At 46.2% G+C, this 25,418-nt stretch overlaps 1 protein-coding gene across 1 annotated transcript; it reads right to left on the reverse strand.

Moving 5' to 3' along the window:
- Positions 1–3,118: 3,118 nt before the first annotated feature.
- Positions 3,119–13,240, reverse strand: LOC136055332 (ceramide synthase 4-like). The gene is made up of 8 exons (XM_065747057.1): positions 13,203–13,240; positions 12,307–12,364; positions 10,220–10,270; positions 8,678–8,770; positions 7,422–7,550; positions 7,051–7,157; positions 6,491–6,647; positions 3,119–3,310 (listed from the first exon to the last, which is right to left on the reverse strand). The coding sequence occupies exons 1-8, from the start codon at positions 13,238–13,240 to the stop codon at positions 3,119–3,121; spliced, it is 825 nt and encodes a 274-aa protein (XP_065603129.1).
- Positions 13,241–25,418: the final 12,178 nt, after the last annotated feature.

Genomic DNA, 25,418 nt, shown 5'->3' on the forward strand with positions numbered 1-25,418 from the left:
CTTCACAGCTACGGATTCTAGACCACAAGGCGAGAGCCTTTTTTGGGGCAGTTTAGCTCCACCAGCAATGCTGTTCCTGCTGTCACAACAAGACCCTCCTGCAGTGTGTGTTCTGACAGCACCTAACCTTAGTTACAGTTTGAATCACTGAGTGAGCACTTGAAAGTAGCCCTGGGAGCACAAGTGAAGGTGATTCACCTGTGTGACCAGAAAAGGTGGAGCCCCTCTTAGACCTCATTTAAGGGCTGACTGCCACTTGAGGAAGGATCTCTTGTTGGAGATCCCTCCTTTGTGGAGTTCCTTCCCTGTGAACCTAGATCTTCGGAGACAGGTGAGCAGTCATCTTCCTTCTTTTGTAACACCTCCTTTGTTTGCACTCGTCTCTTTGCTTTTACAACCTTTACACACAGCTTTGCAGGTTCCCTGCAAAAAGACAGTTTGTAGTCCCAAGGCACCCTATGCCATGCAGGCTTTTAAGGCATTGTTTGCCTTAAACTTGATAAGAGCCACAGAATCATTAAGGTTGGAAAAGACCTCTAAGATCATCAGTCCAACCTTCAGCCCAACCTTCCTGTGCCCACTGAGCCATGCCTTCCCCTCAGAGGTTTCCATTCCACGTAGGAAATGAAGAGTAGGAATCTCACATGTAAGTCCAGCAGACCAGACAAAGAATTGAGATGATGCTGGGGCTTAGACCCTAGGAAACAACTTGTCTTACTGCATGTGCCTTAGGTTCTGTGTTATCTTATGCCTGTTGCAAAGCAGCACTTCCTCCTATCAGATAATGCAGAAGTTAACCCTGGAATTAAATGCGGGTTGGCAACCATGGAGCTATGCAATTGATCCAATTAACTGGCCCAGTGTGATACATTTAGGGTAAAACACATTGTCTTTAATGAGAAAGAAGTACTTATTTTGAGATGAAATATGAACAGATCAGAATTAACACCCTTTTCTGAGTGCTCACCCCAATTTACACTGCAGGCAGGGAATTCTGCAGCTGTAACTGCACCGCTTATTTCATGTTGCGACTGTAACTTGGACAGCCATTGTCACGGTGTTATCTGTGACGACAGGGATACAAGGGGAAAAAAAAGGGAAAAAAATGCATCGTTGGTGGCCTTACACTCGGGGTGGGGGGAGGAAGGAAGAGGGGAAGGGTATGGAGATAACAGATGGGTCAAAAAAGGAAAAATCTTTTTGAGGAGGAACAGTAACTTTACTAAATCTAACAGAATGGAACAATTGGGAGAGACAAAAGTTTCCAAACCAAAAACTAAGAGCTTACGTTAGAAAAACTGCAGCAGAAGTTCACACACTGCATCTCCGCGGCAGCCGAGGACGGCATCCGGTCTGGAGCTCCATCCCTCTTCAACTCTTCAACTCCCAGCATGCTGGTTTGATGTGGAATACCAGCATCAAAACCACAAAACCACAGCAGCCATGAAGGCACAGCCATCTCGTATGGGACAGAACTCCTGCAGAGGCCGTGTGGAGAATAGAGAAGGTTGGTGTCCATGTTACTGAAGATTTCAATTCATTGTCCTGCTGGTGCACTTCTATTTCACTGCCAGGCTGTGGCACCCTGTGCTCCATCTGCTCTGCTGGGTTATTTATCAGACATAACGTGGCATCTTGCTGCAGGTTTTTACAGCAGCTTCAAGTTTTGAGGTCTGTGATGCTCCAAGAGGAACTGTGTCAGTGGGTGGTGGTGGTGACAGAGGGTGAATTCAGAAATACTAATACAGCACTCACAGAATTCCTGACACCAGAGCACACACAGAATGTGGAGCCATTGTGGGAAGAAAACTGCACGCAGGACTTGACTGAGCCATAGCAATTTGATGACAAGAAAACGTTTGCTGCACCATGGGTCCCAGTGATTCACTGTTGCCATGCTTGGTTACTCAGTTCAAGTGTCCTAATTCAGTTCCAAGAGCCCTCTTGAATCCTTGATGTATCCTTTCACAGTGATCAGATTGGGCTTATAATGAGAAATTGCTTCTCTCAACAGTCAGTGGGACAGCGAAACAGGATGAAACAGCTGGCATCACTATATGTCTGCACTGGTTCCACAGCACGTGGTGCAGTCTCCGGGGAGCATTCTGCCATACTTATTTAACTCCTTCAAGGCATTACAGAATCAAAAGTCTAAGACTACACAAGATAGAAGATACAGAATGTCTAAGGAAACTGAATCAGAATTGCATCATGACTTCATCACCTACTGCTTTAAACTCTACACATCTAGGCACAGGCCCCAGAATTAGAAGACTAAGTTAAAGCACTGTGTCAAGAAGTTCAGCAGATCTTCTCTGATTCTTCTCCCTTTGAGAACAGGGATAATCTATTCCCTTCTTACCACAAGCTGTCTCTGTAAATATCTCCCGCTGTACCAATTATCTTAGATAAAAACATGAATACTTCTTCAGTGTTTTCTTCTCAAATAGATATTTCCTTGTCCCCTCTCTTCTCCTGACGGTGTTACTTTCCAAGGTAGGATTAATGGATTCTCTGGCAGCTGAGACACAGCTGCTTGGATTTTCCAGCTCTCCAACCATGATTTGGGTGGGAACTTTCTTCAGTACAGGCTTTGGAGTTCACCCCTTTGTGGCAATAATGCTGATAACAGAAGGGAATGAGATCCCTTCCAGTACAAAACCAATCATGTGGTGCACAGTGGCATTTACCATAAGAAAACGTTTTCTCGGGTCATAATAATAGTCATTAGTGGCAATGGGCTGAGGCTTTCAGAGGCCGTTCGAGGCTAACCTCCTATCAAACAACATTAGGCAGTTAAGATGTGACATTGCCAAAGTTCATCCACCGTTCTGAGTATTTTTCAGGATTAACACATTTAACAATTGCTATGGTACAGTCTAATTCAAGTCAAAACACTTTGATCCCTTTCTGTTTGCCTCAAGGCTACAACATGTAGTAAGCGTTTGTTGAAGAGAGACCAAAAACTCTCCTCAGGTATCAATGACTATACACAGTTCTGTTTACAATAAGAAGGAGTTCAGTTGTGATACTGCAATTGCAATCTTTCATACCTAAACAATGAGCAGAACTGCTTCTAAAGACAGTGAAGTGGACTCATGACAGATAATAGCAGCGGCTATCTTTCCTTGACGTGGCCGTTGGTGAGATGGGCTCTGTTATTCAGTGGGTCGGTCCCATTCCTCTGGATGTAATTGCTGCTCGTGACATTGCTGAAATGTGCAATCCCATTTTTCTCCTTTTCCGTCATGTTTTCTCTTTCTTCATCCACGTCACTTTCTTCTGTTTCACTTCTCATGTCCTTTTCCATCTACAGAACAATGTAAATGAGAAACAGTACAAATGCAGAAGTGCTCAAGAAGCAGTGCCAGCTGAGCCACAGGCTGAAACTGTTCCTTCAGCCACCTGCCTGTGGCATGCATTTCTGCAGTGTGCTTTTAGCTTTAGTTCACCTTTGCAAGCAATTTGATTTCTGCCCCAGCTAAATCTTAACTGTGATCCTGGTGTATGTTACACAAACAGGCTGAAGCAGCCCCAGATCACAGCTGCCCAGGAGTGAGGACAGCCACGTCAGACTGAAGAGATCCACACTGCTGCTTTGGGCATCATCGTGCACATGAAGGAAGGGGCAAGGCAGTTGATCAAAATCTTGTATTTTCCAAAGGGGACATGACTATAGCTTCTGGGTGCTACCAGCTGAGCACTCTGATATGGAGTCCCAGGATCACAGCACAGCCCAAGTTGGAAGGGACCCACAGGATCCCTGAGTCCAGCTCCCGGCTCTGCAGCACCACCCAAACCCAAACCCTTTGGCTGAGAATGGTGTCCCAACACTCCCTGAGCCTTTGGGCTCCAGGGCATGCTGCTGCCTCAGACTCAACTCACTGGCACCCAGAATCCCCAAGTCCCTTTCTGCAGGCTGGCCTCACATCCCCTGCCCGTACCCATGGCCAGGTCTGCCCACCCACGGGTAGGATTCGGCCCTTGCTCCTGCTGAACTTCATGCTCCTGGGAGTTGCCCAGCCCTGCCATTTATTGAGGTCTCCGCAAGGCCTCCCTGCCCTTGAGGGAGTCAACAGCTCCTCCAATGAATGCAAGCTGTTTTCTTTTCGGTCACTAAAGTCAATTTGAAAGGCCTGTAATTACCATGATCCTTTTTCTTGCCCTTCTTGAAAACTGGGAGAATATTTGCCAACTTCCAGTTTACTGGGACCTCTCCAGACCCCCAAGACTGTTGGAAAAAAATAGAGAAAACTCTTGGACTACCCTGGGATGAATCCCATCAGGCCCTCCATCCAGCTGGATGCAGTTCAGTCCATAGGGCCTGATGGGATTCATCCCAGGGTAGCCCCACAACATTCACAGTGTCCATGAAGCCTGAAGCCTTTTTTAGAAATCCCCACACCACAGAGCAGTCAGGAATTGTAAGAATCTGAACTTGCACTGAGTTCTTACTGCCTGCAAGAACAATATGAATAGGAGGTGCCAAATTTTGTGAGCAATCTATGTCATTCTGGAATTGGCAGCTGCAGAACTATGCACAAAGAGCACTGATCTGCAGCATAAATGAAATCAATGATCAGTACTCTTTTAAGTCCTGTTTTTTCTTTATTTGGAGGTGCAGAATGTGGCTGAGGTCTTACACATTGCAAGGTTTCTAAAGGAACTAGACAGCTGCATGGACTAAAAAGATGGTTGCCTCTATGAGGAAGTGAAACCTATTACTTCAGGATTTGGCTGAATCCTAATTACTTGGGATAAGGGAACATCATATGAAAAGGTGGTTCAGATAAGGCTGTAGCCATGGTGGAAAACTGTGGGGGTCAGAAAGGCTCATAAGAAGAATATGAACTTTTGAACTGGAGTGAGTTTCAAGGGTATGGAAAGGAGGCAGTGCTCTGTATTTCTCCTAATACTGCCTTGTGCTATTATCACAGAATCAGAGAATATCCTGAGCTGAAACGAACACGTAAGAATTACTGAATCCAACTTCTGGCTCCACACAGGACTACATAAAAATTAAATTGTCTGTCTGAAATCATCACTGAGACATCCCTTCAGGACCATTTTAATTTGCTATTGATGGCTCAATATGTCATGTTCTCAATTTTATTTTTTCATATCAAATATAGCAGGTAATTTACATTGTGGGTTGGGATTTTTGGGGTGGCTGGGATACAGTTAACTTTCTTTGCTGAGGCTCATGTGATGCTGTGTTTTGGATATTTGATGAAAGTAGCTGTGTTTTAGTTGCTGCAGAGCAGTGTTGGCACTGAGTCAGGGACCTTTCTGCTTCTCATACTACCTGCCAGTGTGGAACTGGGTGGGCGTAAGGGGCTGGGAGCAGACAGAACTAGGACAGTGGACCCAAAGTGGCCAAAGTATATGTCATATGGCCACACCATTTGACATCAGCAATAAAAGCTGGAAAGGAGGAAGAAGGGCATCTGCAGAGTGATGGTGTTTGCTCTCAAGGGATCATTATGCATAAGCCCTGCTTTCCTTGAAGCAGCCTGTCCATGGGATAGTGAATGAATTCCTTGTTTTGCTTTGCTTGTGCATGCAGCTTTTGCTTTGCCTAATAAACTGTCTTCATCTCAACCCAACAGTTCTCATATTTTTCCCTTTCTGATTCTGCCACCCTGCTTGTGGTGAGCAGTGAGTGGCTGTGTGGCAATTAGGTACCTGCCAGGTTTAAACCGTGACACTTAGAGATAAAATATGAAAAAATCTGGATGTGCTCCAGCCTTCCTGATGGCTCATTTATTTCTAATAAGGCTATTTATTGCCTCATCATTTAACACTGCAATAAATGCAGTGGCGTTTCACCCTGCACTAGATTTAGGAAAACAGAAGTAGGACCTCCTCAGTCACCTCTTCGTTTTCTGCAGCGTGTGAAGTTTCTGGTTTTAATTCACAAGTAATTTGCTTTGTGCTACCTTAAGGGAAGGCTAATAAGGAAGCTCTGGACAATATGGATGAAGATGAGCTATCCATGCTTGTTCTCAGTTCCCCTAAGACAGAATTCCCCAGTTGGGCAGTAACAAAACAACTCATCCCAGGGCATGAGGTCAACTCCCACAGAGCATAAAGTTGTTTCTCCTACACTGTGTCCTTGGCAGGTGGCCAACCTGATGACATTAGGTCACACCTTTGATTTTGAGAAGAATTTCATGCTGAACAGCAGTTTGGTTGCACAGCAGATGCTAAATGCTGTAGACAGAAAGAATGGGGATGCATTTGTCTTAAGTTTATACAGCTGCATCTCAGGAATGGAATGTTGCTCTACGACTGATAGAGAAAGACAATATCAGTCTTGAATGGATTATGCTTACTGAGTGCTCCTTTTACCTCATGGACAGGAGTCTGCATGTACAATTACACTACAACAAGAAAGCATCAATCCCAGATGAACTTCTGTGCTCCTGAGTAGTTTTAGGGCACCCTCCCTCCCCATGTGATGTGCAAGGGACTAGAAGTTGATTCATACCGTGCCCTGGAGCATGAACTTGTAGACCATATGAATAATGGGGCAGGACCAGAAGACGTGAAGCAACTGTAGAATTATCAGGAGAGTATTCACAAAATAGTATCCAAAGAAGGGCTGGAATATCTCCATGGAGTAACAGTAGGTGTTACAGAGCACTCTGCAAGAGAGAAAAAGTTGCACTGAAGGGCAATTGTGTTCTTAGCAGGACTGTAAGCCCCCATAAGCTCTTGTCACAGAGGAAGTTACAGGTCAGTCTTTTCCTTCTTCTATATAGCATGTGAGCTCCCCACTGGAAATAAGCAGAGTAGAGCCAAAAGCTAAGGACTCTTCTGCAGTATACATCAGGTCTTTATGACTCCTCTATGAACTCCAAAGCAGACCACCCTTGTTTACCCCAAGGCAGGTGCAACAGCCATATGGCACTGTAATCTATGCAGAGATCAGAGACATGAGCTCATGAATCAAAAAGCAAAGGCTGTAGCAAAAGATTCAGCCCACAGCTGAATTGTCCTGCCTCTGAGAAGGCAGTTTTTCATTTTCCTTGACTGCAGCAGACGCACGTGTAGGGGAAAATGACCAGGCGGCTGATGAGGAAAACAGCTGAGAAGATCATCAAGAGGCTGTCACGAGTTTTTTTCCACTTCATGTAATTTAATATCTTAGTTGGCTGGAAGGAGAAAGAACAATAAGACAAAGCAAGCCAAGACACTGCATCTGCACATGCTCCAAGAGGCTAATGAGCCAGATATAATACAATCCACATGCAGGTAATCATCTCTCCTCTGTAGGGCACCTAAGCTAGGTTGAGAGATCAGCATTGAGTTATCAGTGAAATAATGCTTAGCCCTTACTGTGCTAGATCAAAAGACAGCATTTGGCTGAAAAGCATCGCTGACCACTAGGCTTTGCCTGGCAAATAACTGGAGCTCACCTCTAGGAAGCAATCAGACGCATCATGAATCACCATCACCAGTGTCCCAATGCGGATGTAATTGGCACAGTATGAGAAACTGATCAGGAAGATGGTTGCAGCATGATGGACTATCTGCTCCTTGAAGTCCTAAAGAAAAAGGGGACAGGAGAGAATGAAACACACAGTGTTTTATCTGTCCTGGTTAAGCACGTCTCGTTCAGGTAATAAAATCTCTCACTGAGGCAAAAAACCTTTCACTGTAAGGTCTCAGAATAACAGAATCGTTCACCTTTCCTGCAGTGAACAGGGACCTCCACATCTAGATCAGGTTGCTCAGAGTCTTGTCCAGCCTGATTTTGAGTGCCTCCAAGGACGGGCATCCACATCTCTGGGCAACCTGTGCCAGTGCCTCATCACCCTCACTGTAGAATACTTTGTCCTTATATCCAGTCTAAATCTTCCCTCTTTTAGTTTGTAACCCTTGTTCTATCACCACAGACTCTGCTAAAGAATCTGTCCCCCTCTTCCCTGTAGTTCCCCTTAGATACTGACAGGCCGCTCTCAGGTCTCCTCAGAGCCTTCCCTTCTCCATGCTGCACAGCCCCAGCTCTCTCAGCCTGTCCTTGCAGGGGAGGTGTTCTGTCCCTGGGGTCATTTTTGTGGCCCTCCTCTGGACGCACTCCAACAGGTCCATGTCCCTCCAGTACTGAGGACACCCCATCAGGACACAGTACTCTAGGTGAAGTCTCACAGCAGAGAGCAAGAGGGGAAGGAGCACCTCCCTCACTCTGTAGACCATGCTGCTTTGGATGCAGCCCAGGGCCTTCTGGGCTGTGATGGCACATTGATGGCTCATGCCCAGCTTCCCATCCACCAGTAGCCCTAAGTACTTTTCAGCAGGGCTGTGCTCTATCCTTACATCATACAGTTTGTATTGGTAGTGGGGAATGCCTTGATCCAGGTGCAAGACCTTGCATTTAGCTTTGCTGAACCTCATGAGGTCTGTCTAGGTCCCTCTGAATGTCATCTTGTCCCTCTGGTGTGACGATTGCATCCCATGCGGTAGCTCACACCTTTCCATGACAGGGTTTGCAATCCCCACCTCCCAGAGGAGAAGGAAGACAGTGACTGGGATGGAAATGCCTGGCAACGAGCAAGGACAGAGTCCCACAGAACATCAGACTGGCACTGTATGCATTATACTCTTGAAGAACGCTCTCCCAAGTATTAAGCTTGCATTGTGTTTGCACTTCTTCCCTGGCATTGTCACTCACCTTCCTCTTCACATCAAAGGGCAAGGTGAAAACCAGAGAGCAGTAGAAGGAGAGCTCCAGCAGGTAGTACCAGAACAGAGAGGGCTGGAGAGGCTGCAACATCAAGGGAGAGACAGTGATATACCCATCAGATAAGGCAGAAAGAGAGATGGAAATGACAACTCCTTTCTATGCAAAATACAACCTATCAGATCACCATCATGAAAAGAGCTGGCTCCTACAATGTTCCGGAAACAAAAATCAACAGAACAATCTAGTCACTAAACAAACATCCACTTGTGCTGAGGTAAAAGCAAACAGCAGGGGTTACTCTATTTTGCCTTACCAGGGAGAACATCTGGGAACTCAGGGAAGACCCAGAATGGTTTTAGGTTTTCTTCAGCACTGTGTGAATTGACAAGCCAACACTGTAGAACCTTACAAACTCTATACACTGTTTCACTATGGTGGAACAGATTGGCACCTGAATAAATCATTCTGTTTGATAGCATTCAGGGAGACACTTCAGATTTCTTGGACTCTGTGACAGATTTTTCAATCTAATGAAATTGTCAGGAAAAGTACAGTCCTCCTGTGTGAACAGGAGATTGTACAGCGCGAGCAGTCATCTACATTCTTTTGAGTAATTTGTTCTGGGGTTTTATACATGGTAAACTAAAAGCTCAGACACAATCAGCAAGCTCGTGCCAATTAAGGAGTAATTTTTCTGTTGTGGCACTGAATGGCCTCCTTAAACCAGAACCCACCTGATAAAAATATTGCTATAACTAGAACTTTGCAACTAGCATTTCTTAATAATCTTGGAGTATGTCACTCCCGAATACCAATTTATTCCTTAGGTTTTCTCTACCCAAAATGCCAATAGATGGTTCTGTAGACGTTGCTTTGTTTTTCTTTAATGCAGCAGTGAGTGCAACAGGAGGAAGCATGGCTGGACACACTGCTGCTGCTGGAGGGTACCAGTGTGTCTCTCAGGTTGGTTCATGCTCTCTGTGCTCTGCGGGTCATCCAAATGCGAGCTCTGGATCAGAAGGGATTCTTTTATTTCCCAAAGATAGATTGTTTGGGAGAATTGATACTTCTTTTGCCCTTGTCTGTACGACAGAGCATGGTTCGTTTAGCAGAAATTATATTTAAAACATTCTTGGCTCCTGTTAGGACACAGGTATGTTCTTGAGACTTTCTACTCTTTTCCTGTGGAATGTTACTAGCTCCTTTGGCTAAGTGTCTAACCTCAGTCTCCTCTATAAACTAAACAAGGAGCATGCTTATTTTTCAGTTCTTTGCTTACCTGGTCCAAAGTGTCACTTTCCCTTTCCTTATAGAAGTTTTCTTCTGCTATACTGACTCCTATCGTGTTTAGATTAAGACAGATATTGAGATGTTATCTACTGACAAGGATTGGATTTGAATTCCTAAGGCTCATCCGTCTGAATTGTGTTCAGCACTACCTCTTGTATCTGTAATGAAATCTGACGTTCAAAAGATATACCAGGACAATACACGATTTATAACAGCAATTTTCACTCCTGGATGACTCACGTGTTGTGGGTATCCTGTCCAGCACTCTCTGTGGTCCCAAAGCCAAGGCTTCTGGAAAGAAAAAGCAACATGAATGGGAGGATGCCGAAGAAAGTCTTTTCTTATCAACAAACTAAATCTTTTACTTGTTGGCTATCACAGATTTGCTGCATGTTATCACAGAGCTGGTTGTGCTGTCTGAAATTTGGTTGTCAAGAAACTTCTACTGCACAGCTTGCAGTTGTTCTTATGCTACCAACGAACTGCCGCCCAGCTGAAATTTTATATGTTGTTCAGCTCATTTCCAAATAAAACAGCCTAGGAAAGATTTCTAGGGGGTATATTTTGAATATATTGAAGTATTTTGAAAAGTATGTCATTATGTATTGCTATGGATCGTACAACAATTGTTGAGTACTGCACAAAGGCTAAGCACCCCTGTCAGGAATACGTCTTTTTCATGCTGCAGGCTGTAAGTAATGAATCTCTGAAAAGACAACCGCTTCAAAGCGCTGCTTACACTTCAAAGAAAACTGTAATGTAGAACTTGTAGTTTCACAGGGCTTCAAATGAGGTTTGAAGGGGTAAAGGGGTGATAGCAAGTCTGCGCACAACAAGGTGTGGGATGGAATAGCTCAGAGGGACAAGGTGCTAGTGGGGGCTCTCAACCTTCTGCATCTTATGATGATGAAGGCAACAAGGATACTCAAGGTAAAAATATCAAAGGAATTAAGGATTACAAAAAAAAAGGAATACAGTGTGAAGAGCTGTCCTTGAAGAAGGGACAAAGGCAAGTCAAAAGTCTTTGGGTGAGAGTTAGAGACTGAGGCAACAAAGGGAGCCTTGTGGTTGGTATCTACTACAGGCCATCTGATCAAGAGGAGCCTGTTGATGAAGCCTTCTTCCTCTAGCTACAGGAAGTATTGTGATTGCGGGCTCTCATCCTGCTGGGGGACCACATCCACCTGGACATCTGCTGGAAAAATAGGATAACGATCTGTAGGCAATCCAGGAGGTTCCTGGAATGCACTGAGGACAGCTTCCTGAGTAAAGTGATAGATAGCCCCAGCAAGGGTGATGCAATGCCAGACCAGTTGCTCACCAGTGTGCGTGAACTGACTGGTGACATCAGAATTGGAGGCTGCCTGGCTGCAGTGACCATGCAATGGAGGAGTTCACACTCATGACTGATATTGGACAAAGAATAAAACCAGGAAACTTAATTTTAGGAATGCCAAATTCCAGCTCTTTAGCAACAATATATACTATTGAATTTAAACTTCAACGTTTGTTTTTCTTTTTTTAGACAAACCAAAGTATTTCACAAAACAATTTATTTTGTGGAAACTGGAAAACATCTCATGAATGAAGAAAAACTTTCATGAAAAGTACAGGTAGTCTCATTCCCAGAATGGGAAGGTTACATTCAGAACAGGATTTTGTCCCTTCTGTCACCACAGGGATCTTGAGCTATGCTGAACAAGTCATTAATTCTAAACTTTCAGAGCTGGCTTCACAGAACACCCTTCTATTTTGATGTAAAGAACCACAAAACAGTGTAGTTAGGATTTAGACGCCTCCACTCCTATGCTAGTTCATCTTGCAATCCCCATACATGTCAGGTATCTTACATTCTGCCTTGGAAGTTAAGTTTCGTTGCTCTTCAGTTTTTATAACAAGCAGCCCTAGCACAGTCTGTGCCCACTGACTTGAGATTTGAAGATCTCCCATTCCTCGACACTCCAGAAGATCACAGGGGAGAACATTTTGCAAAGGAAACAGCACAAGAGCCAGGGGAAACTTCATCCCACAGACAGAGGACAGGTGCCCCTCATGATCAAGTCAGGATGAGAGTGTATGGCATGACTTCCACTACCTCTTCTGTCTCAGTTATTCCAACTCATAACATTTAAGTCTCAGCCTTCTCTTGCTGAAGTTGTGTTAAGGTGAGCATGATTCCCTATTTTTGTGTTCTCACAAGTGTGCTGTGCAGCTGATATATCTGACGGGAAAGTCATCAGGTTTGAAGACACAGGTTTGGCACCCACATCTGCCATTCTGAGGCACTCCCTAGATAGGACAGCAGGTGGCACTGCTTGTATACTCACATCGTAGAGTCCAGCAAGCCCAGTGAAGAACGAAAGGACGCAAAACGTAAACCTCCAGCTACAAAGAAGGAAAGAAGCATGTCAGTAACCCATTAACCACCAAGATTCACTTCTGTGTATCAGTCCCACTCATTCAGAGAATTATGCCATTAAAGCAAACAAAAACATCAAGGTTTGCCTAGATCCTAACAGATTTTGTGTAGTTAGCAAATTCAACAGAGGTCACAAGGGCTGTTGAAATCACCCAGATAACCATCTAGGTGATAATCATTTCCCAGATAATCGTTTTCTGGATGATTACTTGGAAATTGCCCAGATAATCATCCCAAACCTTCCAAGCCCAACTAGAGGCATGCGTAAAACTCAAACAGTACCTATCTCCTTCTTAGGCTTTTGAAGATTAGGTATGCTAAGTTCATTATCATGTAAAGCAAATGAAAAAGAAAAAACAAAACATGTTCAGTCTCTGTGAGAGCTGCTAATGACTTACCCACGTTAAACCAACAGCGAAGTACATATAAGATATGTATAAAATAGAAATGTCATACTGAATATTTACACCTACAGTAAGAAATGAGGGAAATTTCATTCCAGAAGAACAAATTAGTAGCTAATAGACTGAACACAGAAAATCTGCAAAGGAGTCAAACTGCCTACAACAGCTCTTACATTACCAAACATATCTGTAACAAACTGGAAGCAGCTTTATGTTTTGAAAGATTCCATTTGTTAACGAACCACCCAGGATTCCAAGGAAGACAAGCTACTATTTTATGTTAGAAGGGCATTCGATCTGTAGACTGCAAATGGCAACAGAGGGCAGGCAGAAAGACATTACTGTCAGTGAGCTGAGTTAGAAACCTATTTACTGTCTAGTGTTTACTGGTACTATTTACTGCAAGGCAGCCGAGTGCAGGAAGAGCTTGGATTTCATCTTGATAGAAGTGAATTAAGCATGTTTGTTTTACAGCTCTTTGTCCACAATTCTGTAAATCTTTCTAACTGTAACGATCTGAAATGCCATAAATAAATAATATGCACCCTTTTTGTTTTGTTTTCTACATTTGGGGTAGGAGTTTTGAATTAGAGGTTGAATGTTAAACGGATTGTGATCAGCTCAGAGGTGATGCCTACCCTACAGACACACACTTTTAGTTAGATGAATGTCACTGTTGGTATTTATTTTCTCTTTCATCTCTGCAGCCTTCCTGGAAGAACCTACTTCTCCACAAGCCAAGCAGAACAGACACTCAGTAACCAGGCATTTCACCCAAGCTCAGGAGAGTTCTTCACTGGGGAAAGCTGAGCCAAAGCTAACATTTCTAAGAGGGCTAATTTCTAATGTTTTACCAAAATATTCTTGGTATTCCTCTAAATACAATTCTGGGATCTGGGTTCGTTTCTACTCCTACGAAACCCCAATATACAGGAATTTATGTGCAATCAATCGCTGAGTGATGGTCTGCCATGTACTGTCACAGAGCATAACCTCTCAGATCTTAACATCTCTAACAACCTCAGGCTGAGATTTCTACAGCCTCTGCACAAGCATGAAGACCAAGTGGAGTTCCCATAAGGAATCACAAAGACATAGACTAGGAGAATAGCTGGGGCATGCTCACGAGGGTGTGGGCATTAGTGTAGAACGGTTTCTTTAAGAGTTTTACAGTATGACTTTTTGGTGTAAAATGGCTGTGACGACAATTCACCTAGATTCTGGCAAGGAGGCAGTCCCAGCCAAGAAAGTCTTTCTAGGCATGGGGGCAAGGATGGACAGTCATGGAGCTCCAAGAGTTGTACAACTCCTGGCCTCAGCTGTGCAACAGGTTGCCACAGGCCAGGTCACCAGCACCTCTAAGTGTAGCAGTGAATACGTAAGTGTGCAGCCAGCTCAAGTCTATCGGGGCTATTGCTCTGCTACAGCTTCAATCTGCATTAGTTGAAGTACCTAAAAAGTGGAGTTCTCCTTTGCCAGATCTGCTTGAGCCTCCTTAGAACAGCTTTCACATAGGCCCGACATTATAAAAGGGTTCTATTTTTTGGCTTTCAAGGAATACAAGTCTATGACTTTTGAAAGCAGCACTGTGGAGAACAGTTGCAGGAAAGATGCAGCAGAAGGTATCAGCTTGCAGTGAAGCAAATAGGAAGGAAACACAGAGGCAATGGTAGGCTGTTCTGGAGTCACAAGAGTAGCAACTAAGCAGTAGGAAGCGGTGGGAAGCAAAACAATACTGAATATTCAGTTATCATGTTTCAAAGTGGAGTCTTTCAAAGTCAAAAACAGGCACCCTATAAGGAATGAAGTGAGAGAGGAGTAAAAGGAGTCTTGGAAGTGAAAATAAAGGGGAGAAACAAAGAATAGATTACTCACAGAAATACTGGAATTACATTTCTTCTTGCCCTTAAAACTCTTGAAGAGTTTGCTGTGTGACACAGAGGAAGTCCATCATTTTCTATAAACCTTTTGAAAGTGTCATCACGGATAGTTTAGTAAAGGTTTTCATTGAATGTGTTCACCTTAAAGGTATAATGTGACAGTGATTTACATACCCCAAGAGCGTTGTAAAAATCTGTGTCCATTAGCCATTTTCAGATACATTTTTTTCTATTTTTACCTAGTGACTTCTGTTCTTGGGCTGGTGTCATACAGATAACTGTGATTTCAATTCTCCAATTGCTCCGCCGGGTGATATCCCTCCCAAGGTGAGGGCTGCTGAGAACAGCAAAATTACATCTTGTAAAAGCTGCCTCATAAGCAAAATTTTGAGAGCTCACAAGAGGGGAAGGAATCCAAAAGACTGGCTGAGGTGCAAGTCACGAACAAGAGAGTAAGGCTCTGGCCAGCTGCTGAGTTCTTGCTCTGTGTCACACTGATATCAGAAGGCCATCACACGGCCAAGATACACTCTGATATCCCAGATTTTCTAGGACAAAAGTGCGGATTTCTACTCCTTCATTGCATTCAGGGTGTAGTGACAGCTGCATAGAAAGTCTGACTATGAGGCAGCCCTTGAGTTCTGTATCTGCAATGGGAGTTTTACTGAGAAATGTGCAAATTTCTCTGATAGGCAAGAAGGTCAGGGACCATGGCAAGTGTTCCTGAGAACACTCCTTCCCATTGCTAGGGAAAGAGGCTGGCTGCACAACCCAGATGAATGCCTGCATTCTTATTTTAGCCTCTACTCTTGCACTGTCAAGCTGCTGCTGAATGTCCTGGGGTTCCATATGCCCCACAGTAGTACGAAACATGCTGTAACAGCCTTGACAAGGCATTAGCTTGCTTGCACTAGGACTGTCCAGTGGAACTGGAATCCCTACTCCTTGGTACTGCTATCAGCTTTTGCTTCAAGGCGTGCAAAAAGGAGACAAAAGGTAATGCTGCATTGGGCATACACAACAAGGTTTTGTTAGCAGCGCTGGCTTCTGTGAGCAGATCCCAGCAGCTGCCCCTTGTCAGTTCAGCCCCAACTCCAGCTGCTCTAAAAGGGACCTGCCACTGCTAGAGCTGAGCTGTGAACACTGCTCGCTACGCACACTGAAGAAAGGGAAAAACTGCTGTTACTGAAAGAGAGGAGTGAGGAACAGAGAGAGAAGCAGTTCTGCAGCCATCAAGGTTAAGTGCAGAAGGACGGCAGGAGGAGATCCAGGTGTGGAGCAGAAGATCCCTGCAGCCCAAGAGTGGCCCATGGTGTGGCACACTGTCTCCCCGCAGCCCATGGGCACCGTGTGGAGCAGATCTCCACATGCAGCCATGGAGCCCACAGTGCAGCAGTGGATGTGGCCTGGAGGAGGCTGCAGCCCATGGAACCCAGCAGGAGCAGCTCAACCTGTGCAGAGTGGTCTGCAGTGCAGCAGGACAGCTGGGGGAGCTGCAGCCCATGCAGCCCTGTATTTGAGCAATGCTTGGAAAGCTGCAGCCTGTGGCAAGGCCACGCAGAGTCAGTTCAGGAAGGACAGCGTCCATGGGAGGGACTGACATGGAGCAGGGGCAGAGAATGATCAAGGAGGAGGGGTAGAGACAGTGTTGTGGAGTGATCAGAACCCCATTCCCTGTCTCCCTGTGCCACTTGGGGGGAGCAGGTAGAGGAGTGTTTATTTGAGGAAAGGTGTTATAGTTTGCTTTTAGATCTCCCTGCTCTATGCTGTTAGTAATAAGCAATAAAATATATTTATCTCCCTACGCTGACTAGTTTGCCTGCAATTGTAATTCCTGAGTGCTCTCCCTGTCCTTTTCTCACCCTTGACCCCTTTTCTGATGCATTTTCTCTTCCCATTCTTCTGATGAGGGAGAGTGAGACAGTGGTGTGGGTAACTTTTGCTAGCCATCTATTTGAAACAACCACAGTGATTCCCTTACCTACAACAGGGTCGCATCCAGGGACTTAACTGACAAGGTTAAATCCCAATACAGAATATCTACAGTCCTGCTTTTTCCCTCAGCAAATTATCCTGCCAAGATCTTCAAGATCACTCTTCTTCTCCCTCATGGGAAAACTACCTACTATTTGTGCTTGCAGTATTCTGATGGTCCTTATTGTGTCTCTGATGACAGAGAAGATTTTAACAGGCTTCCTTAAAGACCAACCAAAAACCTGTTGATTGTACAGCAACAGAATGCTCTGCCTCCCAGACCTAAAAGAATCATGCAATCCACATGTGCTAAGCTGCAAGGATTCACAATGGGCAGTCAGTTCCAAGTGACCTGATCTGACAGTGATTTGCTAATACATGAAGAAAAAGCCCTGTACAAGGCAAACAAGAGGAAACAGGAGTTTGGAGACTCACCTCTTTAGGGTTCTTACAATTCGTAGTGTAGAATGTTTCCAGAACAGAGATGGGCTGAGCTTTAGGTCTCAGCTTGTCCTTCACACCCAGTTTGGCACTGAGAGGCAGGGCTATGGCTCTGCAAGAGGAAAAAATAAAGATTCAGCCCAAAACAGAACAGGAACAGTGCAAAACATTGTGTAGTACATAACAGTTTCCTCCTACAATTCTGAGTCACAGCACAAGTATCAGGTGAGAGAAAATCAAGTACAAAACCTTGCAGCAGAAACAGTGAGTCTTGTATATTATACAGGCCTGAGCTCTGTTCGGTGTTGAATGAGTTTGGAAATACCACATCCTGCTTTGTCAGTGCTTGCAGAGGCAGCTGTGATCCCTGCCATTGTTTTTTGCCTTACCTGAAGCTTATGCAGAGTGCCACGCTGATGGTAAGACCTAAATCTAGGTGACACCGGGGTCCCACAGGGACATCTGGGTGATGTTATGGACACAGGGGTGCAAAGAGACTGATGGGTAACACTGGGAACATCGTGCCCCTATCCCATGTGGACATACGACCTATTTCAGGTGCTCCTGCTCTGGCAGGAGGATTGGACTAGATAACCTTTGGAGGTCCCTTCCAATCTCTGGCATCCTGTGTTTCTGTGAAATGCTGTTCAGTTTTGATGTTGTGCATATAAGGCACTCACTTGAACTAAGGACTCGGCTCAGGATCAGGACGAAGACTATGTGTATTATGTAAAAGAAATGTCCATAAGAAACAGGAGGCTACTTGGTCTTTATTGGAAGAATGTTCTTCAGTTTTTCCTATGGCAAGCCAAACTGTGGGAAAATTAGGGCACAACAACTAGATACTTAATCATAAGGACTTATGCCAGCTGTGCACCTTCACTCTTTCAAAGTGAAACAATGCAAAGAAAAATATCTGTATAACTAGGAAAAAGTACCTAGAGATGACAAATCTTCCTGTGCTTAACAACTCAGCTTCTGCACTACAAACCCTCTTCTCTTCCATGGCAGTAGGAAATAACAGTGTCAATAGCATGAAGAATCCCATCTGGGCCCACGGTTTTGCTTATGTAAGTATTCTCTGAACAGAACTTCTCCTACCAAGGGTACATGTTCCTGCTTCTGAACACGAAACATGCAAAATGGAAAACCCTATTTCTGCATTTGGAAAATTTCTTTTTTTTCCCCTCAAAGTGCTAATAGCTTTCTTGAATGGATACTGAATTATGAACTGTCCATCAGTGCTGGCAATGATTAAGAGCTGATGAATATGCAGCTGCCTAGCCAGTCTTAATTCTGTTCAGGTAGCTTCTCTCCTCTGGTCATTTATACCAAACGATTCAAACAACTAACAAGAATTCTCTTTTTCCACTGCAGCAAACAAGCTGTGGAGCATTCACTATGCAGGTTTTTTAAAGATGTTTTACTTAAAAATAGTTTGTGATATGCTAGTTGCCTGTGGTTACCTCTTCTAGCTATATGGACTGTACCCCATGTGTTCATGTGCCTGGGGACTATTCTAGACCAAATATCCTATCAGGGGTTCTCCTGGAAGTTTTCTTTTCAAGAACTTGTATCATCATTTAATAGACAGATATCAGAACCAGCTTCCTGAAGAGATCACCTAGGAATGGAATTTTGCAGCTTCTATTACATCAAATCATAAAATACAGAATGTGTACAGCACATTCAGTTCCTTTGTGTAGCCATTGATTTCAAACGTTCTTTTGCATGCCAGCTCTGAATTTCAGTTCCTCTTTTTTTACCTTCTCTTTACCTTTTCAAGAAGGCTGATTCAAGCTTCTCTGAAAATGAAGATGTAATCAGTTTCTGTTGTTTAAGAAGAACCTTACTGCAACTTCTTATCAATGCACATGGAAACAGAATGATCTGAAATTTTCCCGACAGATTAAAGAGAATATTTCTGCTGGGTGTCAGGGCAGTCAACAGACCTGAAAAGCTATTTAAATTATCTTGACTGACTCCTTCTTATTTTCTCTTTCTTGATGTTTTGTCGTGGTCATGGTACAAAATCTCACTGTAGTAAAAACAAGCCAGTTGCAGCTGAAGAAGATAGAGCATGAGTAATCAAAGGTCCAATTACCTTGTTGTTGAGGTACTGAATTAAACTATGAATTATAGAGGCAATCCTACTTTTATGAACATTATTGGGAAATTCCTCCAAAGGGATGTTGGTACATGTTGAATGTGTGCTCGGACTCACTTTTTAGTTGAATCTTGTTCCAAACACGACCCTAAGAGAATGATGCTTGTACTGATTTCAACATCACACGTTCGTAGTGTCAATTGCAGGGGATGGTCTCATCAATGGAATCTTTAACAGCTTTCTGGAATATGGAAGAAGAAAGCCTGAAGACTATATCGGACAGAATTCCATAGCTACGTACGACAAGACACAGACAGTGACATGACTCTCAACTCAACCCTGTTTTTTCTTCTGTTGGGTTGAGGTGAAGATAGGTTCTCCAATTTCAAGGTTTACAAGAGAAAGTCCACACAAAAAGGCATTTTATTCAATAACCACCAATGAGCAAACTGTCTTGAGCAAAACCTGCTGAAGCTGAAACTACATGGATGAAGGGGCATAAATCCGTAATCCCTCACCTGCAGAGGCTTTCAGAGTCAGGATGAGACAAAATAATTTAGCTTTTGTGGGCTTACTTTCCACAAATGTTACTGAATTTATAAGGATGCCACTCTGCCAATATCTTCCAGCACCAAGAACCAGTGACTGTGGCAATGTCCTCTCTTGGAATCGCACAATCTCTTGAAGCCTCATACACTGTACTGGCTCTCTTTGCTCCACAAATCTCTTCTACGTGGTTCCAGGAAAATTCTGTCAAGAAGTTATCATCACAGCTATGTTGCACAGAACAGTCAGATTACACCTTTGCATCAAAAAAAAACCCAACACACCCAGAGCATCTAAGAGAAAGATGCTTTCAGACACTTTAGTTTCTATATAATAACAAAGATCTCTGTGGAAAATGAATTGCACATGAATACATTTTAAAATAAGCAACTTGAAAAGGGTCTTATCTTCCATCTCTTTTCTGGTTCTGAGTTCTTATGTTCTCTGCAGATCAACAATATTCCTTTCTTATAATGCACAAAGTATGGTTAACAAACCACCACCAATCTCCTAAAGAAGAGACCTAACCATTCTGACTAAGCAAGGAGTCTGTTTAAAGAGTCATTAAAAACTGTCCTGATTTAAGACAGGAGGCATGTTCCTAATGCTCCTTTATGTCCCATCAATAACTTCTTGCCATGACCTCTCCACATCCTCCACACAACTATCACCATGGAAATTTCTGCATTAGCTACATTTGAAAAAGAAGCAGGGAAATAAAATTTACTATTTCTCTTGTTAATAATCCTGATTTACAGTTCTGCTCCCACGAGAGATGCACCAGTTCACATCAACAGGCATTTCCCCTTTTATAGAAATAGAAATTATCCAAAATCTACTTACTTGGTAGAAGAGTTATATTCAATGGGCTACAGACATTCACCTTTCATTGGCAGTACACTCAGTTACATCTGAATTAAAGAGCTTACTCTCCATGAAAGCCATCTCAACAGTGTAACAGCCAGCCTCCTCCAACCCTATAGAACTGAGGAATGCCAGAGGCAGGCAGATGGAGGAAAGAACTGGAGCTAAACTAAAATAAAGCTATTGTTCTCCCATTCTTCTAGCACTTCGGGAGTCTAAATGAAAGTAAATCAACAAATTAGAAGGGAGTAACAGGTACGATCACGGCAAAGACTTTCTCCAGAATGAGGGGCACTTTGGTGCAGCTCTATCCTATGACTCAGAAGATATAAGACTGTAACAGCCAACAGAGTATCGTGACTATGGAGGAGGGTATTTTTGAACATTTGCCCTACGACTTTCCAGTTTAAACATTTCAACTTGGAAGAAAATGCTTAAATATTGATTGAGTCACAGAGAGTTAAAAATTCCCATGATAGGAATCAAATTTATACTATTATTTAGGCATATTTGTTAGAATGCATTTCATTTGTAAGACTGTGTTTAAGATTCCTTCATTTATTCCTTAGCGTTTGATCCTCTGTAAATTAATGTGTTAGTCCTAAGCTTCCATACAAAATTTAGGCCATGAGGCTCTCCAACTGCTCCCCTGAGCTGAGCGGATCTGATCCTGAGCCCCAGGGGATCAGCCACGGCCTCCCCAGCAGCATCCCCGTGCTCCAAGACCTCGGGGATCTGCGACCTCGATGAGATCATCACCTCTCACAGCATGAGCTCTCTCTCGCTGCCCCAAGAGATTCTCACCTGCGACTACAGCACCCCTGAAGCCTCCAGCATGATGCTGAGCACAGAGCAGCTCAGCCTCCCCCTGCAGCAGTGGGGTGGAAGAGAAGGGTTAGAGCCATTCTTATAGAACGGGGGGGAGGGAAAGGTGGGATGACGTTAGTGATATATTGTTGTACAGTTTTTCTCATTTCCTAATAACTGTTATTTGTTCAGAACTGGGGAGGGAAGGGATGGGATGAGGATAGTGTTCTATTGTTGTACAGTTTTTCTCGTTTCCTAATAAATGTTGTTTGTTCTGACCCGCTCCACGACTTGCTGGGGGTTGAAACAGCCCTTGGGGGGGGGAAGCTGGGACAGACACAGAAAGTGGTGTCCCCAGCCCAGAAGCGAAGCTCAGATCAAGGGCAGGGATGAAGGGCACTGCAGCCTTCCTCTAAGGCAGATGGGGTCACTTCTGGGAGGAGGGGGGAGCAGAGCCTTCCAAGGGGGGCCCACTCCCGAGCCTGGGTTGTTCTCCCTGCTGCAGCAAAAGAACTCCAAATATCCCAAAGAAAAGTAAGGGAGGGAGCTGCTGGCAGGACACTACCCCACTCCCCTCTTCCACCCAACATAAAGCCACAGTACCAGAGGAAAAATAACATCACCTTCGCAGCCAGAAAGCGCCAGAAAACTTCACCTCACTTTATCGACCATTTCACATCTGAGCTCCTCAACTTCATAGCAATGCAGCCAACACAGCACCTTCAGGCCACAGTGCCACCACAGTGCCGCCACAAACGGACCCAGAGCCAGAAGGAGACCGTAACAAGTGCTGCAAACGCATAGGAAATCCAGCAGCTACACAGGACGGAAAGGTCACGGGCACGCACTCGGAGAGCTCAGCGCAGCAGTTTCCCTTTCAGGCCCAAACTGAACGCCCAGAGCAAAGACGAGGCCCGGATGGCACTCCGGGCAGTCGCAGGAGCAGCAGCAGGGACGGTCCCCGTCCTGAGCTCCAGAGTGGCAAGTCGGGGAAGCAGCGCAGATCCACGGTGCCACGGTGGGGCCTCCATCCGAACAGCCCACAGCTGTGGGGAAGCCACAGCCAGAAAGCCCATAGGGCACGACGAGGCCACGGGGCAGCTCCCAAGAGAAGCCCGGGCAGCTCCGGCCCCGCTCCGCACAGAGGGCGGAGCTGAGGGAGCCCACGGCCTTTCGGAGTCCTCAGCAGCAGCACAAGCGCTCCCGGCTGGCAAAGCGAGCAGCCCAACACAGCCGCGCTGCAGCACAGCCACAACGCCTCGGCCCGCTCCTCCCGCCGCTCTGAGGGGGCCCGCTCTCCGCCCGCCCTTTTCCAGCCGCCCCGGCCCGGCCCCGTCCCGTCGCGTGAGTGACGTCATCGCCGCGTGCGGCAGCAATGGCGGCAGTGGCGCCGGTCCGGGAGCGGTGAGTGCGGGGCCCGGCGGCTCACGTGTGCTCCCCCCGATCCCTGCGACATCGGCCGCCCCACGGGGCCGTCCCTGGGCCTGGGCTGCGTTGGGGACAGCGAGCGGGAGATGCTGGTGCTCCTCGCTCAGGGGCTGCGGCCTACAGGGGGGCACCGGGGACGGCGCGGCCGCGTCCCGGGATGCGGCTGGATGGGGGTGGGGATGGGATCGGAGATTGGGAAGTGGCTTTGCTTGGGGTTGGGAGTGGGGATGGGCTCAGGGAGGGGGGCAGGGATGGAATTGGGCATGGACATGAGGGTTTTGGGATGACGACGGGTTCGAGGATTATCAAGGATGGCGATGGGGACTTAGTTGGGGTTGGGAGTGGGATGGAGTTGGGAATGGGGCCATGGAGGGGGACAGGGACAGATTTGAGAGCGTAGATGAGGTAGAGAAGGGGGTGGGGACGAAGATGAGGATGTGTTTGAGGATGGGGCCGACGATGAGGATGAGGTCAAGGATGGGGATAGGGATTTAATTGGGGTAGGGTTCAGGGATAGATTTGGGAATGGGGATGAAGTCGAGAAGGAGATGGGGACAAGGATGAGGATGAAGTTCGAGGAGGGAATGGGATCAGGGATGGGAATGGGATTTAGTTGGGGTTTGGGATGGGGATTTAGTTGGGAATGGGGTCATGGAGGGGGGTAGGGATGAAGTTGGGAATGGAGATGAGGTTGAGGAGGGGGTGGGGATGAAGATGAGGATGGGTTTGAGGATGGGGACAGGGATGAGGTCAAGGAGGAGATCGGATCGAGGATGGTGATAGGGATTTAACTGGGGTTGGGGTATGGGATACAGTTGGGAATGGGGATGAGGTCGAGGAGGGGATGAGAGTGGGGGCACTCTGTGGCTCTGTGGTGCTGGCAGTGCAGCTCTTCACAGCTTCTTGATTCTTCTGCAGGTTCATTGCTTCCAAGGAGCGGTTCCATGCCTACCTGAGAGCCAACGGGGAGCCCGGCAGCTGAGGGGGTGGTGAGGAGGAGGAGGAAGAGAAGGAGAAGGAGGCTGTCAGCAAGCAGAGCAAGCCCCCTGCCAAGAGGGGGAGGTTGGATGCACAGGGACAGGACGGAGAGAGGCAAGGGGAGCCCGAGGATGGGGAGCAGGAGCCCATGGAGCGCAAACGAGCCCGGGGGCAGAACAAGAGCAGGCCCTGCATGAAGCCCAACCACTACGAGAAGAGCCGGTTATGCCCATCAGTCACGCAGGTATGACATGGAGTGTGATGCTCTGCTTTGCTCTTGGTGGGTTTCTTGATTTTTCTAGTTAGGAGAGCACACCCCAGAGTGATGGAAGGCAAAGATGCACCAGGGTGACCTCCCAGGAGAAGGGAGCTGAGGGCAGGTTCACAGCAGAGCTACAAGAAGAACCTTGGATGCCCAGCAATGGCTGAGCAGCTCCGCAGAGCTGGGCGACCCCCGGAGCAATTTGTGCCCTACACGGAGCAGGGCATAGCTGTGGCCCCAGTAGTGCCCTCAGTCCCCACCTTCCAGCAGCTGGAGGGGCAGATCCAACACTTGAACATCTCAGAGGCAGCCCCAGGTGGCAGCAGTGGTATCCCCACGGGTGACACCGTCCCCCTCCACAGCAACATCCCAGCGGGTACCTTTGCTGCCCCCAGTCCCCAAGAGATAGAGAACAGCCTGGAGAGCTTAGACACAGATGTGCCCGAAGAGGTGCTGCTGGAGGAGGCCATGAGGCTCTTCAACTGCTCCCCTGAGATGCTGAGCGGATCTGATCCTGAGCCCCAGGGGATCAACCACAGCCTCCCCAGCAGCATCCCCATGCTCCAAGACCTCGGGGATCTCTGTGACCTCGATGAGATCATCACCTCTCACAGCATGAGCTCTCTCTCACTGCCCGAAGAGATTCTCTCTTGCGACTACAGCGTCCCTGAAGCCTCCAGCATGAAGCTGAGCACGGAGCAGCTCAACCACGTTTGGATGTGCCCCAAGGAGGCGCGACAGGATCTGACACTGTCAGAAATGCTGCTGGCACTGCCCCGGGGTGATGAGCTCCAGCTGAAGGCCAAGTCAGAAAAGGGGGGGAAAAAGGAGCAAAGCAGCTTCCTGATGAGAAAAAGCCACAAAGAGAGGGTCTCCCCCTGCAGCAGTGGTGTAGAAGAGCAGGGTTAGAGCCAGTCATATAGGAAAGGGGGGAGGGAAAGGTGGGATGAGGATAGTGTTCTATTGTTGTACAGTTTTTCTCGTTTCCTAATAAATGTTGTTTGTTCTGATCCGCTCCACGTCTTGCTGGGGGTTGAAACAGCCCTTGGGGGGGGGAAGCTGGGACAGACACAGAAAGTGGTGTCCCCAGCCCAGAAGTGAAGCTCAGATCAAGGGCAGAGGAAGGCTGCAGTGCCTTCACCCCCCTAAGGCAGATGGGGTCACTTCTGGGGGACGGGGGTGCACAGCCTTCCAAAGGGGGTCCCACTCCAGAGCCTGGGTTGTTCTCCCTGCTGCAGCAAAAGAACTCCAAATATCCCAAAGAAAAGTAAGGGAGGGAGCTGCTGGCAGGACACTACCCCACTCCCCTCATCCACCCAACATAAAGCC

This window comes from Cyrtonyx montezumae, unplaced genomic scaffold (genome assembly GCF_038088225.1).
Source record: "Cyrtonyx montezumae isolate F1298 unplaced genomic scaffold, pur_monq_1.0 scaffold_40, whole genome shotgun sequence".
NCBI lineage: Eukaryota > Metazoa > Chordata > Aves > Galliformes > Odontophoridae > Cyrtonyx > Cyrtonyx montezumae.